Raw genomic sequence first — 21,450 nt, forward strand, 5'->3', positions numbered from 1 at the left:
AATATTTGGATATACGGAATTTGAAGAAGATCGGTTGATATACACCCCAATTATGACCAGATCGGTGAAAAATATATATGGCAGCTATATCTAAATCTGAACCGATTTTTTCCAAAGTCAATAGGAATCGTCTTTGAGCCGAAACAGGACCCTATACCAAATTTTAGGACAATCGGACCAAAACTGCGAGCTCTACTTTGCACACAAAAATACATCAACAGACAGACAGACAGACGGACATCGCTAAATCGACTCAGAATTTAATTCTAAGCCGATCCGTATACTAAAAGGTTGGTCTATGATTACTCCTTCTTGGCGTTACATACAAATGCACAAACTTATTATACCCTGTACCACAGTAGTGGTGAAGGGTATAATTATTATACCCTGTACCACAGTAGTGGTGAAGGGTATAAAAATTGACAAAAATTTCTATATATCAAATTGGACAAAATTTTCTATAGAATTAAAATTTTCTATAGATATAAAATTTTGACAAAATTTTCCATAGATATAAAATTTTCTGTAAATATAAAATGTTTACAAAATTTTCTATAGAAATAAAATTTTGACAAAATTTTCTATAGATAAAAAATTTTGACATAATTTTCTGTCAAAAAAAAATTACAAAATTTTCTATATATCATATTGGACAAAATTTTCTATAGAACTAAAATTTTGACCAAAATATTCTACAGAAACAGAATTTTGACAAAATTTTCTTTAGATATAAAATTTTATTTCATGTTAGCCTCATACCGAAACAGGCAATTTACGTCCAAATGCATTATATCTAATTATACAATTATTTTTATATTTTTATAGATTTGTATCTGGCGTTTTCTTTTCAATGGCTCTATTAACCATGTTCCTTAATCTATATCTGTTCATAAAGCTCGAAAAATAATTGTATAAGTAGATATAAAATTTTGACAAAATTTTCTGCAAATATAAAATGTTGACAAAATTTTCTATAGAAATAAAATTTTGACAAAATTTTCTATAAATAAAAAATTTTGACATAATTTTCTGTTGAAAAAAAATTGACAAAATTTTCTATAGATATATAATTTTGACAAAATATTCTATAGATATAAAATTTTCTATAGAAAAAAATTGACAAAATTTTCTATATATCAAATTGGACAAAATGTTCTATAGAAATAAAATTTTGATAAAATTTTCTATAGGTAAAAAATTTTGACATAATTTTCTGTTGAAAAAAAATTCGACAAAATTTTCTATAGAAATAAAATTTTGACTAAAATTTTCTGTTAAAATAAAATTTTAACCAAAATCTTCTTTAGAAATTTTGATTTTATTCGATCTTTCCTTTCTATAGATATAAAATTTGTCTATAGATATAACATTTTGACAAAATTTTCCATAGATATAAAATTTTGACAAAATTTGCTATAAATATGAAATGTTGACAAAATTTTCTATAGAAATAAAATTTTAACAAAAATTTTATTTTTTAAGTCTATAGCTATGGTCATTTCACCACAATGGGTGTCAAACTATATGGATACGGTTTTTGGAAAATAATCCTACAAGGATGTTAGATATCCAATATGAGCTAAAAATGTCTGTTGGTTTGGCTGTGGCGACGGATTCTTTTTAAATTTCTGTAAAATATTTGCTCAGTGTGACCATAGCATATGGATTACAATCCTTACAGACTAGCAATTATAAAAATAAAAGAAAAAAACTGACAACATATTCTATAGATATAAAATGGTGACAAAATATTCTATAGAAATACAATTTTCACCAAAATTTTCTATAGAAATAAAATTTTGACAAAATTTTCTATAAATTCAATATAAAATATTTCTTTTATAGTAACTACAAAAATTTGACCAACAACTTCAAAATGAGATTTTATTAATTTGTTAGATGTTTGGTAAAATGTTCTTCATAGTTTGGCAGATTATTTTTGGCACGAGAGGCAACCCCCATATTAAGTTGAATCACGTATTTGAATATCTACCATATTTGTTAGGGGGTCAATATCGATCGAATATTGATAGTCTAATATATAGGACTTTGAACCATCTCCTGAATTGAATTCTTGAGAAACATTTATGCTACGAGATTATTGAGTTCTTTTGCTTCCAACAAACTTAGCTTTTCTTTTGCTTCCAACAAACTTAGCAAATCAAAAATAAATTTCTCGAAAATGCGTCCCCGATGATTTTTCACAGAATGATTTTTTTATTTAATTTTAGTTTTGGCCAATAGTATGTTTTTTAGGATATTCTTCCTATAGCTAATACAGCCTATTGCCGTAAAAACCCTTGTTTTAATCTTAAAAATTTTTTGTTCTTAATTTTCACCTACTCACCCTTCACAGCCTCTCCATGATCTTCGGCATCATAGTAATCTTCTTCCTCACCCTCTTCCAAATCATAATCGAGAACAGCATGAACTCCAGTTCTAGAACCTTGACCAGCTTGAACCCTTGTAAAGCCAGGCGGTCTTTCCGGATAGGGATCATTTGGATTCTCAGCAGGATTTTGAGTACCCGAATTATCAGCCTTATTACCAATAGGGGCGGCAACACCATATGTAGACGAGGGAGGCTCAACATTTGCATTGGCCTGAGGTACACCATAATTTGTAGACAAATTGGAACCCAAACCATTGGCACCCTGTGAAGATCCTGCAGTTATACGAGTTTGTTGATGATTTTGTTTAGATGGGCCAAATGAATTAAAGTATTGGTGTTGTTGTTGTTGTTGTGATTGCTGTTGTTGCTGAGGATGCAATGGTGATGGAGCTGATGGTTCATTGTTATTATTTTGAGATTGGGGAAATCTTGTGTAACTACCCTCGCCATAAGTACGAGTATTCGAATTGGTACTACCCAAGGAGGAAGCTGAAGATGAAGAGGTTAATGCTGAAGCCGAAGTGGATGAGCTTGACGAAGATGAGATGGCAGTTTTATAAACCACTTTATTGTTATTCGATGCTATGCTATGCTGTTGCGTCTGATGATGATTGTTAATATGACTAAATTGTTGTTGTTGATGCTGTGGTGGTGGTGGTTGTAGCTGTTGCTGATGATGCTGATATTGCTGCTGCCCTAAAGGCTGCTGCTGTTGCTGTTGATGATGATATTGGGTATTACGAGTACCTGGAGGTGGTATTGGTGGCAAATATGTATTTTTACGCCTACCATTACTGTTGTTGTTGTTATTATTATTATTATTACTATTATACTGATAAGATGTCTGTTGTTGTTGTTGCTGTGGTGGGGCATAGGGATTGTTTTTATAAAAATCTGAGCCTGCAGGTGGCGCTACTCCATCACCAGGCTGTTGCTGGTGATCCACAGGAGAGTATAGCAGGTTATTTGTACTGGCCGCCAATTGATGGTGTATGGGATGTAATGGTGATACAGTAGGACTCCATGGTACTGATGATTGGGTCAAAGCCCCAAAGGGTAATGAGAAATTTGTAAGAGCCATTTTATATAGAAACGAGTTGAGCTTGTGTTGGTGCACAAAAATTTCAATTGAAAAACATATTTGCAATTAAAAAAAATCAAAAACTTTAAGCTTATAGCACTGTATTTGAAAAACTAGCAAAGACTTAGGACACAAACTTTTGAGTTGAACCGAAAAGAACAAAAGACTTAGAACACAAACTTTTCTTTGAGTACCACGTTTTGCATAGAAAAATGCTTAAATACACATTTTTGTTGTTGTTATTGGCTATAACTTTATTTGAATTCATGGATTTAAGCAAACACTTGCATTTTTTTCTTGCTTTTATTTATTTATAATTTTTCTTAATTATTTCAATTTAGACACTTTTATGCTAATTTCCTATTTTATTTCGTTGGATTTGGACTTTGTTTCAAACAAGCAACGATTTTATAAAAATTCTAACAATTTTTATCACTCACTAATTGCTTTAGAATTGATTGAAAGCACTTCTGGTTTTGTTATTATTATTGTATTATTTTTTTTTTTTGTATTGATATTATTTTCTAAGTAAGTAAGTGAATGATCGAGCGCGCGCTTCTATCGTTTTGATTAATTTTAAAGTGCTGATATTTTTTGTTGTTTTGTGTTTGTGCCTCGTTGAGTACTGTTTGTTTATTTATTTGGTTTTTTCTTTTCTCTACAAATTCAAGTGTATGTGGATAAAATAAGTTCCCGTTTGTATGATCAATCGTTTAGCACACGTTCCACACACAAATATACGTACACGTAAAACTAAGCAAGCGCTAACACAACCATCTCAAGCGAGCTATCGTCAACGACTAAAGCCTTAAAGGGTTTGTGCTTTTAAAGTTTAACTTACTCGATCGAATTAAAAACAAAAAAACAAAGTGAAATACTTTTCGTCAAAATAAAAACTAAACTGACAAGAGACCATTGGTGCTCTGGCCGTTAACTAACTATGAAAAGTTGGTCTTTTGATGTTGCCACATTTTGGAAAACTTTTCAATAAAATGGGGATAAATGGTAATAAAATATTTAATTATTAATTTGCTGGGCAAATTTAAAAAAAATATCTTTAATCCAGTAGATAATTAGAAACACAAATAGTTGGCTTTTAGATTGGAAAAACTTCCAACTGAAAATAAAATTATAAGTAAACATTTTGAGTATCACAATGGAACGATGTTTCATGGTTCGTAGGGTCTTATTCAATTTCGCCCGATGAAACAAACTTTTTCAGCTATTGCTTATTTCCTCTCAGTAATGCTGCAGACAAATTTCCCCAAGTGATTTCATACATAATATGACACACTATTTGTTCTTGTGCCCTATTTCAAGCTTAAAAATAGAATCGGACAGCGTTAATTTATACGTGAGACTATTTTGATCACATTTACCACTCGTGTCAAAAATAATCTACCAAAATTTAAAGATAATTTTACGACAAACTAATCAAATTGAAAAAAAGTTGTGATTAGTATTAAAAAATGGTTTTTATTAAAAATACAACGATAAAGATATACAAAAATATTTCCATAAATGAAATTTTGTTAAAATTTTATTTGTATGGAAAATTTGGTCAAATTTTTATTTCTATGGAAAATTTTGTCAAAATTTTATTTGTATAGAAAATTTTATCAGAATCCTATTTCTATAAAAATTCTGTCTAAATTCTATCCAATATTTTATTTCTATAGAAAATTTTGTCAACGTTTTATTTCAATAGAAAATTTTGCCAACATTTTATTTCTATAGAAAATTTTGCTAAAATTTTTTCTATAGAAAATTTTGCTAAAATTTTTTCTAAAGAAAATTTTGTTAATATTTTATTTCGATACAAAATTTTGTTTCTATAGGAAATTTTGTCAAAATTTTATTTCTAAATACAATTTTTTCAAAAATTTTTTAAAAATTTTATTTCTATAGAAAATTTGTCAAAATGTTATCTCTATAGAATATTATGTCAATATTTTATTTCTATAGAAAAGTTTGTTACAATTTTGTCATAATATTTTTCTAAAAACAATTTTGTTAAAATTACATTTTGAAAGAAAATTTTGTCAAAATTTTATTTCTATAGAAAATTTATCAAAATGTTATCTCTATAAAATTTTTTTTCAAGATTTTATTTCTATAGAAAATTTTGTCAAAATATTTTATTTCTATAGAAAATGTTGTCAAAATTCTATTTCTATAGAAAATGTTATTAACATTTTTTCTAAAGAAAATTTTGTTTATATTTTATTTCGATACATAATTTTGTCAAAAATTTTGTTTCTATAGAAAATTTTGTCAAAATTTTATTTCTAAATACAATTTTTTCAAAAACTTTTTAAAAATTTTATTTCTATAGAAAATTTTGTCCATGCTTTATTTCTATTCAAAATTTTGTACAAATTTTATTTCTATAGAAAATTTTCTCAACATTTAATTTCTTTTGAATATGGTCTCAACAATTTATTTCTATAGAAAATTTTGTCAAAATTTTATTTCTATAGACAATTTAGTCAAAATTTTATTTCTATGAAAAATTTTGTCAATTTTTTTTCTATTAAAAAATTTTGTCAAAATTTTATTTCTATACAAAATTTTCTGAAAATTTTATTTCTATAGAAAATTTTGTCAAAATTTTATTTCTATGGAAAATTTTATTGCTATATAAAATTTTGGCAAAATTTTATTTCTATAGAAAATTTTGTCAATTTTTTTTCTATGAAAAATTTTGTCAATTTTTTTCTTTAAAAAAATTTTCAAAATTTTATTTCTATACAAAATTTTCTCAAAATTTTATTTCTATAGAAAATTTTGTCAAAATTTTATTTCTATGGAAAATTTTATTGCTATATAAAATTTTGGCAAAATTTTATTTCTATAGAAAATTTTGTCAATTTTTTTTCTATGAAAAATTTTGTCAATTTTTTTCTTTAAAAAAATTTTCAAAATTTTATTTTTATACAAAATTTTCTCAAAATTCTATTTCTATAGAAAATTTTGTCAAAATTTTATTTCTATAGAAAATTTTGTCAAAATTTTATTTCTATAGCATATTGTGTCAAAATTTTATTTCTATAGAAAATTTTGTCAAAGTTTTATTTCTATAGAAAATTTTATTAAAATGTTATTTCTATAAAAAATTTTGTCAAAATTTTATTTCTATAGAAAATTTTGTCAAAATTTTATTTCTATAGAAAATTATGTCAAAATTTTATTTCTATAGAAAATTTTGTCAAAATTTTATTTCTATAGAAAATTTTGTCAAAGTTTTATTTCTATAGAAAATTTTGTCAAAACTTTATTTCTATAGAAAATTCTATAAAAAATTTTGTCAACATTTTATTTCTATACAAAATTTTGTCAACAGTTTATTTCTATACAAAATTTTGTCAATATTTTATTTCCATAGAATATTTTGTCAACATTTGATTTCTATAGGATATTTTGTCAAAATTTTATTTCTATAGAAAATTTTGTCAACATTTTATTTCTTTTGAATATGGTCTCTACAATTTATTTCTATAGAAAATTTTGTCAAAATTTTATTTCTATAGAAAATTTAGTCAAAATTTTATTTCTATGAAAAATTTTGTCAAATTTTTATTTCTAACAACATTTTCTCAAAATTTTATTTCTATATAAAATGTTGTCGAAATTTTATTTCTATAGAAAATTTTGCCAAAATTTTATTTTTATAGAAAATTTTGCCAAAATTTTATTTCTATAGAAAATTTTGTCAAAATTCTATTTCTATAGAAAATTTTGTTAACATTTATTCTAAAAAAAATTTGTTAATATTTTATTTCTATTGAAAAGTTTGTTAAAATTTCCTTTCTATAGAAAATTTTGTCTCACTATTTTCTAAAAACAATTTTGTTAAAATTACATTTTTAAAGAAAATTTTATAAAAATTTTATTTCTATAGAAAATTTTGTCAAAATTTTATTTCTATAGAAAATTTTGCCAAAATTTTATTTCTACAGAAAAATTTTGTCAAAATTTTATTTCTATAGAAATTTTGTCAAATTTGTATTTCTATAGAATATTTTGTCAAAATTTTAATTCTATAGAAAATTTTGTCAAGTTTTTATTTCTATAGAAAATTTTGTCAAAATTTTATTTCTATAGAAAATTTTGTCAAAATTTGATTTCTATAAAAAACTTTGTCAACATTTTATTTCTATAGAAGATTTTGTCAAAACTTTGTTTCTATAGAAAATTTTGTCAACATTTAAATTCTATGGGAAGTTTTTTCAAATTTTGATTTCTATAGAAAATTTTGCCAAAATTTTATTTCTATAGAAATTTTGTCAAAATGTTAATTCTATCGAAAATGTTGTCAAAATTTTATTTCTATACAAAATTTTGTCAACATCAATATTTTATATCTCTATAGATATTTTGTCAAAATTTTATTTATTTATTTTTAAATTGAGTCAAAATTTTATTTCTATAGAAAATTGAGTCAACATTTTTTTCTATAAAACGTTTTATCAAATTTTCTTTCTATAGAAAATTTTGTCAAAATTTTGTTTTCTGTAAAAAATTTTGTCGAAATTTGATTTCTATACAAAAAAATATCAAAATTTTATTTCTATAGAAAACTTTGTCAACATTTAATTTTTATGGGAAATTTTGTCAAAATTTTGTTTCTGTAGACAATTTTGTCAAAATTTTATTTCTATAGAAAATTTTATCAAAATTTTATTTCTATAGAAAATTTTATGAAAATTTTATTTCTATAGAAAATTTTTCAAAATTTTATTTCTATAGAAACTTTTGTCAATATTTAATTTCTATAAAAAACTTTGTCAACATTTAATTTCTTTCTGAAATTTTGTCAAAATTTTATTTCTATAGAAAACTTTGTCAACATTTAATTACTATGGGAAGTTTTGTCAAATTTTGATTTCTACAGAAAATTTTGCCAAAATTTTATTTCTATAGAAATTTTGTCAAAACTTTATTTCTATCGAAAATTTTGTCAATATTTTATTTCTATAGAAGATTTTGTCAAAACTTTATTTCTATAGAAAATTTTGTCAAAATTTTATTTCTATAGAAAATTGAGTCAAAACTTTATTGCTATGAAAAAAATTGTCTAAATTTTTTTTCTATAGAAAATTTTTTCAAAATTTTATTTCTATACAAAATTTTGTCAACATCAATATTTTATATCTATAGAGAATTTTGTCAAAATTTTATTTCGATAGAAAATTTTGTCAAAATTTTATTTCTATAGAAAATTGAGTCAAAAATTTTTTGTATAGAAAATTTTGTCAAAATTTGATTTCTGTAAAAATGTTGTCAAGATTTGATTTCTGTAGAAAATTTTGTCAAAATTCTATTTCTTAGAAAATTTTGTCAAAATTTGATTTCTATACAAAAAATTATCAATATTTTATTTCTATAGAAAACTTTGTCAACATTTAATTACTATGGAGAGTTTTGTCAAATTTTGATTTCTATAGAAAATTTTGTCAAAATTTTATTTCTATAGAAAATTGAGTCAAAACTTTATTGCTATGAAAAAAATTGTCAAATTTTTTTTCTGTAGAAAACTTTGTCAAAATTGTATTTCTATAAAAAATTTTTGTCAAAATTCTATAGATTTTTTTTTTAATTTTATACCTATAGAAATTTTTTCAAAATTTTATTTCTACAGAAAATTATGTCAAATTTTTATTTCTATGAAAAATTTTGTCAGCAGAAAAACATTTTCTTTACTTTTAATTCATTTTTTCTTCTATGAGAGTGTTCTGTTAAATATATAATTTCGAATCAAAAAAAAAAAATACTAAATTTTGAATTTGAAAAATTTTCTTAAGGTATACATTTCAATATGGCAACACTGAAGCATTTGTGCATTCATTACAATTTAAGAGATTTCTCACGTACTCACAATACTATCGCATTATGCCATACGCAATCGTTTCCATTCTTGATCGTTCGTTTCTTTTTACCTACGCTTACGAAGAGTCGATTCTATCTTGCAGTTCTTTAAATGTTTATTGTCTTAGGAATTTGATCTCTGCTCAATAGCAATTTCCGTAAACCATTGGACAATCGACAATCGTCGTAGTGATTTGATTAGTCTCAGTTAATCGTGAATCTGACTCGTTGTTCTATACGATGGATATTGTTTAACGGTTAATAATTGTTTCTCTTCTCTCGATACTCTCTGAGATTTAATATAAAATATTTTATTTGCTTTTGCATTATGCTCTTCACCTCTATTGTGTGGTGTATTTAAGGCGTGAAAATTAAACGTTATAAAATGGATAAATTTGAATTCATAGATGGGCTGTTTGGCTTTCATTTTTTTCATTTTGTTTCGATAAAATGAAATAAATTAAAGATTTTAATAACATTTAATATTTTATTTTTTATATTTAAATATAATATTGCGACTTAAAGTGAATTTGATGGAACATATCAATAGTATGGTTTCCGAAGTTAAATTTAGATTTGTAAGGTTTTTTTGTTTTATTTATAAATGAATACTAATATTTATTAAAATAATTATCCTTTATGCTCCCAAAATAAATTACGAGCTTTTCAGGTGACTGACTCAACTTATAGCCAAATATACAGCAATTAATCATACGCCACATGGTCTAGGCATATATGAGCTGTTGTATTTGCATTTTTGCCGACGAGCACAATAAAAATCACACAAAAAAACCGCAACATTTAAAATATAATAAAACATTTTAAACAATCTCGCTAAACAAATCTATAATATTGACATATTCATTAGAGACTACTAGCTACGATGAGGGAGATCATATTTTAGGAAATTGTTATAAATTCATTATGACGTATGACTTGGCGTATTTTACAGCTATTACCAATGATGATTGGATGCATTTAATAGCTGTTGATGTAGCGATTTTCCAGCAATTAATCATTAAAAAAGGAATTCTCTTAACAACATTGAATTATGGTCATACAGACAGACAGACAGACAGATATGAATAGCTACACACAACAACAAAAAAATGACAAACTGGAAACAAGTGTCAACAAATGTGTACTGGCAATTAAATTAAATGTCTATAACAAATGACGTGCACTCGCCTCCAACAGGTAATTCTCATTAAAAATGAATGATTAAGAAATGTGTACTGGAGTACTGGAAATCAACATCCAAATGGTTTGTCTTGAACATTAGACTATCTGGCTTGCTGGCTGATTGGTTGGCTGGCTGGCTGGCTGTCTATCTATCTATCTGTCATCTTAGCATACTGTGTAATGGATAAACATCTTTAGTGGCATCTACCGAGTTGGGGTTGAGTAGAGTAGATCATTGCAGTAGATCGGTCGTTATCAGAAACTATTAACGAGTTCTAAGATTGACTCTTAATCTTAAGATTTTTGAATAAAACATTAGCAACCCTAATGACTTGGAATGCACAAATGATTAATGCACACATTTGGGAAATCAACAGTTGAACTAATTTCCAAACGTTTTAAAAATTCCAAAGGAATGGGGAATTTTGTGGTGAATAGAAATTCTTCATAGTTCCTTGATTGTTAAGGAGATAATCATATAAATAAAAAATAATTAAATAAATGACATGGGAGATATAACCGAAATGAATTAAATGAATTTTTTATCGTGAAATCTGGTAAATCCCAAAATAAGTAACCCATCGAATCCGTTCTTAATAAACGAAAATGACATTGATTGCTTAAAACGAGTCCTATCATCTGCTCTCCTTAGAGAAAGTTCGGAAGTTTTATTTATTTATTTATTTAAGCATATCCTGTACAACAAGATTAAAGTCTTATAATATAATTAACGTATAGGAATTTTAATAAAAAAAAAACAATATTCATTATAAATGTAAGAAGCAAAAATGGATCATGATAATAATAATTTTTATTAAAACAAAATGAAATGATTACAAAATTTTAATAAAAATGACAATGAAAATATGTTTAAAATTAAATTTAAGTGACAAAATAAAGGTTGGGACAGGCTTTATTCTGCCAACAGCAATATCTGCATATACGGCAGTGTCTAAATAAAGCAGCAGTGAACATCACCGAATCAACGAGGTCGACACATTATACACCTTGCTGGCCAAGTACACTGAACAAAATATTGACTTAAATTTTAGAACAGGAGCCACCGTGGTGCAATGGTTAGCATGCTCGCCTTGCATACACAAGGTCGTGGGTTCGATTCCTGCTTCGACCAAACACTAAAAAGTTTTTCAGCGGTGGATTATCCCACCTCAGCAATGCTGGTGACATTTCTGAGGGTTTCAAAGCTTCTCTAAGTGGTTTCACTGGAATGTGGAACGCCGTTCGGACTCGGCTATAAAAAGGAGGTCCCTTGTCATTGAGCTTAAAATGGAATCGGGCAGCACTCAGTGATAAGAGAGAAGTTCACCAATGTGGTATCGCAATGGACTGAATAGGCTAAGTGAGCCTGATACATCGGGCTGCCACCTAACCTAACCTAACCTAACCTAGAACAGGATAGCGTGGAAACTTCTACGAAAGACTGCCATCCAGACTCGAATTACTTGGGTTGTGGTATCTTAAATCGTTTTCTAAATTGTGAGTTAGTCCATACGTGGTATATATTAGACAAAAAAGGCATTACGAATCGGCATTACAAATAATTACGAATCCATATGGACTATTGCACGGTACGTATGGAGCCAGAATTGAAATATGGGGGTCGCTTATATGGGGGCTATATACAATTATGAACTTGATATGGACCAATTTTTGTACGATTTGGGATCGATTTATCTGAGGACTATATATAACTATAGACCGATATGGACCTAGTTAGGCATGGTTGTTAACGGCCATATACTAGCACAATGTACCAAGAGGCTCCAAAACCAAATCTCGGGATCGATTTATATTGAGGCTATATATAATTATGGACTGATATGGACCACTTTTGGCATGGTTGTTAAATATCATATACTACCACCACGTACCAAATTTCAACCAGATCGGATGAATTTTGCTCCTCCAAAAGGCACCGGAGGTCAAATCTGGGGATCGGTTTATATGGGGACTATATATAATTATGGACCGATGTGGACCAATTTTTGCGTGTCCGTTATGTCTTTGGAGCAAATTTTCTTTAAAATAAAGACATACATTTTTTTCTACACTAAAAAAAGTTTACTTGGATCCAAAGATTTTGACCTTTCTTTAAGGACTTTGGCATTGATTCCGAGCCAAAGATTCAGGTTCTTTAAAATAAGGAACATTTTTTTGCGACCTATCTGGCTTTAAATCTAGGATCTATAAAATTCAAAGGAGGATACAGAGCTCATTTATCCAATTTTTCATTCTATTTTTTCGGTATATTAATAAAGCTATTCACGTAGAAACAAATGCCAGTTTTAAAAACCAAATTATGACGGATACTTCGAAGTAAAAAATATTTTCTTTATTCCAAAAAAACTTTAAACCAAAGATACTAAATCCTCAAAATAAGTCTTAGTATATATTTGAAGCTTTTTTACTTTAAATCTAAAGATTCAATATTTCAGTTAATTTAAGGACGATTTCTATAAACCAAAAATATGTTTCTTTACATTATGGAAAATTCTTCCTTTGTTTAAAGACATGCAACTTTAACGAAGGGACGCAAATTTTCAAAATGTGTGTCCTAAATTTAATGAAAACAATTTTTGAAGCAAAGATTAAAAATGTTCTTTTAATTCAAATTTCATTATTTTAAAGAAATTTGTCCTTAATAGTGTATAAATTGCGCATCCAAAATTTGAGGTTGCGTAATCTATAAATTCACGCAAATATTTTTGTCAGTGTATATGATATTGAATCTTTGGATTGAGACTTGTTTTGAGGATTCTACATCTTCGGTTTATTTTTTTTTTAATTAAGAAAACTTTTATTTTACTTTTGTTTAGGGCAAACAGCTGAATAGCCGATTGACTTGGGAGCGAGATGGAGTAGTAAATACCTGGATGATAAAAATCTCTCTGAAGCCGAAACAAACCAAAGAAAGCTTTCTTTGTTTGGTTTGTAACTCTCGTCGCAAAGAAAATGTGAACAAAAAGAAATAAAACCACAACGAGTTAGGGATTAAAATTCAATTTGGACATTAATTTTTATTTTTTATTTTTGGACGAAATCTTACCAAATAGAATGTGGACTGGTTGACGACCAAATTGGAATAGAAAGATTTTAAGCAAATGGCTTCCGCAATATGGCTGATTGTCAAAAATTTGTATATGATATCGAGCGAAATGCAATAAGTAATCAGATACTTGTTGCATTTCGCCGACAATTCTATTCAAACACAATGGAAAAATATTGGGGTATTTTTGTATCTCAATTCGGGAGTACATTTCATAGAACGTTAGGGATTTACATTTGGACGTAAACATTCCGCCCGCCTTGCAGTATTACTGTAACAGAATGTCTTATAATTCGTCTGCCAAAAGTTAAATAGAAAACAATGAGATATAAGATATTTACATTGCTTGTACAATATATGGTAATTCATTAAAGAATGAAGTTCGTAAAAAAAAAGAATAATTATTTTCTTTTAAATTCATAATTCAATAATTGAAAGAAAAAAAAAACAGTTGTTGTATAAGTTTTAAGTAGAAAAAATGCCATACAAAATTATTCCAAACATGGTATTTTGTGCTGTGGGAAGGCCGGCTCGTACATATATACCGTCAAGAACGACTCGTGAATAAATATCAACTCCCAGTACAATATCAACGGTAGAAGATTTATAGAATCGTTTGTCCGCTAAAACGAAATTTTGGAAGTAAGATTTGACTGTCTCAGGTAGGGATGTTTTTGGAGTTATAGTGGTGATTCTATTGTTGACTTTCAATGTGGCTTCGATTTTATGATTTTGATCAACACAAGACCACATTGTTACAGGACAAATAATCTCTCCATCGAGTTCCAGGGTCATCAGATTCAATTTATCAACAAACTTTTTCGAAATCCAGCTCATTCGAGAGCCAGAATCCAATAGACAACGAGCGTAGTGTTGACCATCATCTGCTTGAATTTTTACTAGAGCCGTGGGAAGTAAAGTTGTTGCGTTTTGTTGGAGTATCGATGTAAGAGATGTTGCGGATGATAAAGGTTTGGTTGTCCGAGATTCTTTTGGCCTAGTAGTATTATCCGGATTTGTCGTTGGTGGCCGACGGTTGGACGATGGAGGTCGGGAAATTGGACGTTGTTTATGCGTTGAGGAACAAGTAGCCACATTTTCTAATAGACGAGAGTTCATGTGAAGCAAGGAATGGTGTTTCTTTTGGCAATGTATACATCCGAGCCTTGTGAAGCACGATCCTTGAGAATGCGAATGGGCAAGGCAATTAGAACAGTAGCCATACTTCTTTACGGCCTCCCATCTTTCAGATACATTCATGTCTCGGAATCGAAGACAGTTTTTTAAGGAATGTGGTTTTCGGCACACTCTGCACAAATATATGCGACCTCGATTTAATTTTCCAGCCGTATTCATATTTCTGTAAAAAAGGGTAATAATTAGAAATGGGAGATAGGAATTTTGAGAAAGGGATTATTAAAGGACAAAAATTTTGGATAGCTGCAAAAAATGGAAAAGGACAATTAGGAGGATTCATCGTACAATACAACTAATTTTGTAATTGGCCTAGTTATAGTGCCTTTCTGGGTGTGTACTTCCGCTACTCGAACTCGATTGTCATTGCCATGATGAACCTTTGTAATGCGACCAAGACGCCAAGAATTCGGGGGTAAGTTTTCTTCTTTAACCACCACCAGCATGTTTTCCCTCAAGTCCTCTTCAGACCTTTTCCATTTATGGCGCTTTTGTAATTCTTTAAGGTATTCATTTTTCCATCGGGAACAGAAAAACTGATGTTGAGCTTTTATGCGTTGCCAGCGATTTTGGATAGAAGTAGAGGAATGGACAAGTTCTGGTTCCAGTGGCATAAGTATAGGCGAGCCAATTAAAAAATGTCCCGGTGTCAACGCTGTTAAATCGGTGGGATTCTCGGAAGATGGGGAAATAGGTCGGGAGTTAAGACATGCTTCAATTTTGGATAACAATGTCTGGAATTCTTCGAATGTAAATTTTTGGACACCAACCGTTTTCCTGAAATGCTGTTTAAAGCTTTTGACACCGGCTTCCCATAGTCCACCCATATGAGGTGCTCCTGGTGGTATAAAATGCCATGTCAAATTTTGGTGCAAGTAATTTGAAGTCAGAGTTTCACGAGAAGTTTGGATAAATTCTTTGGATAATGTTTTGGAAGCTCCAACAAATGTAGTTCCATTATCTGAGTGAAGATGCAGAGGGCAGCCACGTCGGGATACAAATCGGCTGAAGGCTGCTAGGAAAGCGGAGGTAGACAAATCGGTGGTTGCTTCTAAGTGTATTGCCTTAGTGGAAAAACAAACGAATACACAGACATATCCCTTTGTTATACGGCAACATCTTCCAGCATAACTTTTTAAGTCGAAAGGACCCGCAAAGTCTAACCCAGTGTGTGTAAAAGGACGAGATATGGAACATCGCTCTGTAGGTAAAGATGCCATTAGTTGTTGTTGACATTTCCTTTTGTACAGAATGCATGGTTTACAGCGATGAATCGTGGTTTTTATTAGATTTTGGACTTTTGGAATCCAGTACTGAGTTCTCACCAGTCGCAGCACCAGTAGATTCCCCCCGTGAAGACTGATCTGATGAATAAAATGGACTAAAAGACGAGAGTATTGGCATCCGTATGGAAGGATAATTGGATGTCTTTCGTTGAAAGATAAATCAGATGATGATTCTAGTCGGCCACATATTCGCATTATTCCCTCCTGGTCAATAAATGGATTTAAGGATAAAAGTGGACTAGATTTTTTAATAGATTTTTTAGAATTGAGTGTCATATACTCGTCTGGATAAAATGCCTTTTGAGAAACGCAAATAAGTTGTTTTCGAACAAAAATAATTTCGGATGTCGTAATTATTTTGTCGTTCCTTTGAAAACTGGATCGAAATTTTGGATGAGTTCGAAAATAAAACCGATAGATATAGGCACTTACTCTAAGGGCTCTGGAAAATGAAGAAAATCGGTCAAGAATGTCCTCAAAGTTTTGGAAATAAGTAAAAAGAACTTTGACGGGCTTTTTTTCGAGCTCAGTTTCGAAATTCTTTTTCTCAATGGTTCTTGGCCAATTCTTTGATGGTTCTGATAGCCAATCTGGTCCATTCCACCACAAGCGGTTGTTTTGTAGGTCCTGAGCTTGAACTCCTCGACTGGCTAAGTCTGCAGGATTGAATTCCGAATTCACGTGAAACCATTTGGATATGTCCACCACTTGTATAATTTTTGAGACTCTATTGGCTACAAATGTATTCCAACAACAAGGTGGTTTCGCTAACCAGGAGAGCACGATAGTTGAGTCAGTCCAGCAAAACAAGGAATAGTTTTCAATTTCAAATTGTGGGAGCAAATTGTCGATCATTTCAGCTAATAACGTGGACCCACAAAGCTCTAATCGTGGAATGGATAATGTTTTCAGTGGGGCTACTTTTGTTTTAGCACTAATTAAGTTAGTGGATATACCACTTGGACAAATAACACGAATGTATATGACTGCAGAATATGCTTTTTCCGATGCATCTGAAAAACAGTGAAACTCGATTTTACAATCAGGGGAATATGCGATCCATCTTGGAATTCTGATGTCATCTATTGCGTTATAATTAGCTTGAAAAGCTTTCCATAGTCGAAGTGATTCTGGAGAAATTATTGCATCCCATTCCGTTCGGTCCAACCAAATTCTCTGCATGATAATCTTAGCAATTATGATAATGGGTGACAACCATCCTGCTGGATCAAACAATTTTGATATTTGCGACAAAACTTCGCGCTTAGTGTATGAACAAGTATCTGGAAATTTGATGGTGGAAAAATAAAACTGGTCTGAAAGGGCATTCCAACGAACTCCTAGGGTTTTTGCTGAACTACGATCTTCGAATTCCAAAAAATCAGCACACAAAAGATGTTCAGTTGGAAGTCCTTTAAGAATTTTCTTTGAATTAGAAATCCATTTTCTCATGTGAAACCCGGCGGAATTCAGAGCTTGAATTAATTCATCCCTCGACTTTATCGCCATCTCAATAGAGTGAGCCCCTAGTAAAGCGTCATCAACATAAATTGAATTCCTTAATATCTTACTAGCCAAAGGATATTTTTCCTGTACGTCATTTGCCAATTGGATAATTGTGCGTATGGCCAAATATGGCGCACAATTTAATCCAAACGTTACAGTTTTCAATTCAAATTCTTGGACAGGATTATTCGGATTTTCACGAAATAAAATACGTTGAAATGGTGTATGGCTGGCATTGACAAGAATTTGTCTATACATTTTTTGGATATCACCATTCAGGACAAATTTGTAAAATCGCCATTTCAATATTAGTACAGTCAAATCATTCTGTAATACAGGTCCCGTATAAAGGACATCGTTCAAACTAATACCATTGGAAGAGGGAGCGGATGCATTAAAAACTACTCTAACCTTAGTAGTAGTTCTTTCCGGCTTTATTACCGCGTGATGTGGTAAGTAGTAGCACATTTGGATTGGACTAGGAGAATCTATCAATGACATATGATTGAGGGTGACATATTCAATAAGTGACTTATCATATTCCTGCTTCAAATCTGGATTCCGAATCAACCTCGATTCATTTCGCAGAAATTGTGCCATTGCACCCGAGCGGGATGATCCAAGACACAATTTTTCAGGAAAAGATTCTTTAAATGGCAAAGAAACCACATACCGACCCTCCTCATTTCTTCTGGTGGTCTTTCGATATAGATCTTCACAAATTTTGTCCTCATGGGAGAGAAAACGTTTCTTTGGAATATTCTCCACCTCCCAGAAACGTGAAATCTGCTTATCTAAGGAGATTTCACAGAAGAAGGAGACACGAGCAGAACATGAAGAATTGTTCCTAGTAAAAATAGGACCTGTAAGAATCCACCCGAAGACGGTCTCCTGAGCCATTAAAGAACCACAGATACCCAGTTCATTCTTTGACAACATAATCGATGGGAAAACATCTGCCCCTAAAAGAATGTCAATTTTTGAACTTTCATAGAACTTCGGGTCGGCTAATTGAAGAGGGGGTAAATCCGATAATCGTTGGATATCTATTGTTCTTGAAGGTAAATTATTTGATAAATGTGGGACGACTAAGGCCGACACAAATAATTCAAAGTTCAAATCGGACTCCGAACCCAACACAAAACAACATTCTTTTTGAACAGCGGCAGATACCGAATTATTTAGTCCCGAAATCGTGGCAGAGGTATGTCTGGACGGAAGTCGTAACATATTAGAAAGTCTTTCAGAAATAAGTGTTCCTTCAGATCCAGAATCCAATAAAGCCCTAGCCCGATACACCACCCCAGAATGGAGAATTCGTACCATAGCTGTACCCAGTAATACCCCGTTCGAATTGGAGGCAAAACATGTTTGTATTACTCCATTTGAAGAATCAGTGGACTGTATATTAGAAGGGGACGATGGTGGTATTAAAGGATTTGAAATGGGATCATTTCTCGGCCGTTGAGAATTATTGGAATAAGATGTGCTTTGAGAGTGATTATTCGAGTCATTATGTAGTAGTGAGTTGTGACGTTTACCACATTTAAAGCAAGAATATTTACTTTTACATCTCTGCGCTGTATGCGAACTAGCAAAGCAATTCGCACATAAACCTTTACTTTTAATTTCGGTCCATCTCTGTTGGTAATTCATTTTGAGAAATTTCGGACATTTCCGTATTACATGGACTTCATTTGAACAAAGTTTGCAGGTGTGTTGGCTGATATTAGCCTGAAATGTGCTAATTTTCCCAGAGATTTGTTTGGAATTATTATACCCTTTCGTTCGGGAATTAGAAGGCTTTTGCTCCTTAGAACCTCTGATTTCGGAGACGGACTCCAGGGTACGGTACCTGTTCGTTAAAAATTCGTCTAATTCCGACCATTTAGGAATGCAAGTTTTATCATTCAACGTCTGTTCCCATAAGGTCAAGGTAGAATCTGGAAGACAGTTGGAGCAAAGGAAGACAAAAATTGGATTCCAACTCTCGATATCGATTTTGTGGACCCTTAAGGTCGAAATACAGGCATTAATGTCGCGTTGAAGCCCTTTTATAGAACTGGCCGATTCAGAGCAAATTGCCGAAAGATTGAATAAGGTCTTCAATTGTTCGTTTACAAGAACCCGTTTATTCTCATAACGGGCACATAAGTTGGACCAAGCTGCTCCGAAACCATCGTCAGTGAGCGGACTTTTCGACACGATTTCATGAGCCTCACCCTTGGTCTTTTGGGTCAGGTGGAACAATTTCTCTACGGGACTCAACTTAGAATTCTTTATACAGACCGCGGTGAACATGTCCCGGAAAGTTGGCCAAGATTTAAAGTCACCATGAAAAACATTTAGTTCGATTGGAGGCAAATTGAAACTGGAGTTAGAATTAGGACTTGAAGCAGAATAAGATGAGCCAAGATTTGCCATTAATTCACTTATCTTAGACACACATCGACAATAAGTAGAATAGGAACTCTTATATTTTTCCTTAACCGATTCTGTCTCCCTTTTTCGAGTTGCCTCGGTCTCTTTGCCATCGTCTTCTCCGTTGGCTAGTTCCACGAGACATTTCTCATAAATCTGCTTTAACCTATTCCAGATACCCTTAATTTCATCGCGATGGGTCTCGAGGAGACAAAGAGATGTGGTAGGCAATTTATTTTCATTTAAAGAAGCTTCAAATTCGACCAAATGATCGGCAGCCCTAATAAATTTGTCCAATGTCATGATGGTAGAATTCACGAAAAATACCCAATAGAAATTTCCAATATAAACGAAAAATTTCTTTCTTGAAAATTAAGACGAAAGGTTGGGAAAATGAAGAAATACCTTGCTATAGATGGAGAGTGGTGGGAGTTCTATTTATTTATTTTTCCAAAAAAAAATTATTTTTTCTCTCAAAAAAAAGAGAGATTAGTGATTACAAGCAGGGTTGAAAAATGTGCAAAGAGATTTTGGGTTGAACGAATCACTTTTCAATCCTTAAATTTTGGGTATCAATTCGTCAATTCTATGAACAAATTGACGTTGTAAATGTCCTATATAGGAAAATGGAAAATATATAAATATTAATCAAATCACGTCTGTTTGCAAATTTTGAATGAAGCGGCAACTCTACTTAAATAAGTATCTCGTTCCAACAAAGATATCTCTGGATACGCGTTCTATGCAAAACAGACCCGAATGATATATTCATACATATATATCACAAATGTAAACAATCGCCTGGAATGACAAAGTAATGGGTTCAATGAACTCTGTCGATATGGAAGAATTTGGAAAGTATGGAATATTTGTTTACATTCTTCTTCTTCCTCCTCCAAAAAAAAAAAAAAATCAACAACACCTCAATAATAGACAGAGAGCGTGAAATGTGGAATACTTACGCCCAAGTAGCAAAGTGATGATGAGCGGGGAGTTGAGACAACGTAAGCGGGGCTTGCAACAAAGAGAAATGTGGAGTATATACACCCACGTAGGCAAGTGATGGTGAGCGGGGAGTTGAGACCACGTAAGCGGGGCTTACAACAAAGAGAAATGTGGATCTCAGAGATGGAGGAGAGCAGACATGCGCACTAGGCAGTTGAGAGAATGAGTGTACAGTGATATTTCGTAAGCATACACAGTGAGCCAAGAGAACATTTAATGGTTGAAACTGGGAATAGATCAAACATATGTACGTACATAAATATAACCCGTACGTATGTAGGAGACACCAAACGCGGATAAATCTCAAACACGTTTCTTTTGATCAAATACACCCGAAAAAAAACGTTCGAAAAATATTTGTTCTTTTGTTTGGAAAGGAAGTGCAATGAACAATGTAATTGAAAATATTAATCCGATATATCATACAAAGTACATGAATTTCAAGTAA

General features: G+C 30.9%; 2 protein-coding genes across 2 annotated transcripts in view; both read right to left on the reverse strand.

Annotated features, from left to right (window-relative positions):
- Positions 1-4,283, reverse strand: part of spz3 (Spaetzle domain-containing protein 3) — a 95,283-nt gene extending 91,000 nt beyond the window's left edge. Inside the window, exon 1 of the mRNA XM_075297398.1 lies at positions 2,348-4,283. Within this exon, the coding sequence (XP_075153513.1) occupies positions 2,348-3,473 (1,126 nt within the window). The 5' untranslated portion in view covers positions 3,474-4,283. The remainder of the gene's footprint in view (positions 1-2,347) is intronic.
- A 10,770-nt stretch (positions 4,284-15,053) lies between these two features.
- Positions 15,054-20,300, reverse strand: LOC142225274 (uncharacterized). The gene is made up of 3 exons (XM_075295048.1): positions 16,503-20,300; positions 16,110-16,367; positions 15,054-15,848 (listed from the first exon to the last, which is right to left on the reverse strand). Exons 1-3 carry the CDS (start codon positions 20,298-20,300, stop codon positions 15,054-15,056), a joined length of 4,851 nt encoding a protein of 1,616 aa, XP_075151163.1.
- Positions 20,301-21,450: the final 1,150 nt, after the last annotated feature.

Source organism: Haematobia irritans, chromosome 2 (assembly GCF_050003625.1).
Source record: "Haematobia irritans isolate KBUSLIRL chromosome 2, ASM5000362v1, whole genome shotgun sequence".
In the NCBI taxonomy this organism is placed as follows: Eukaryota; Metazoa; Arthropoda; class Insecta; order Diptera; family Muscidae; genus Haematobia; species Haematobia irritans.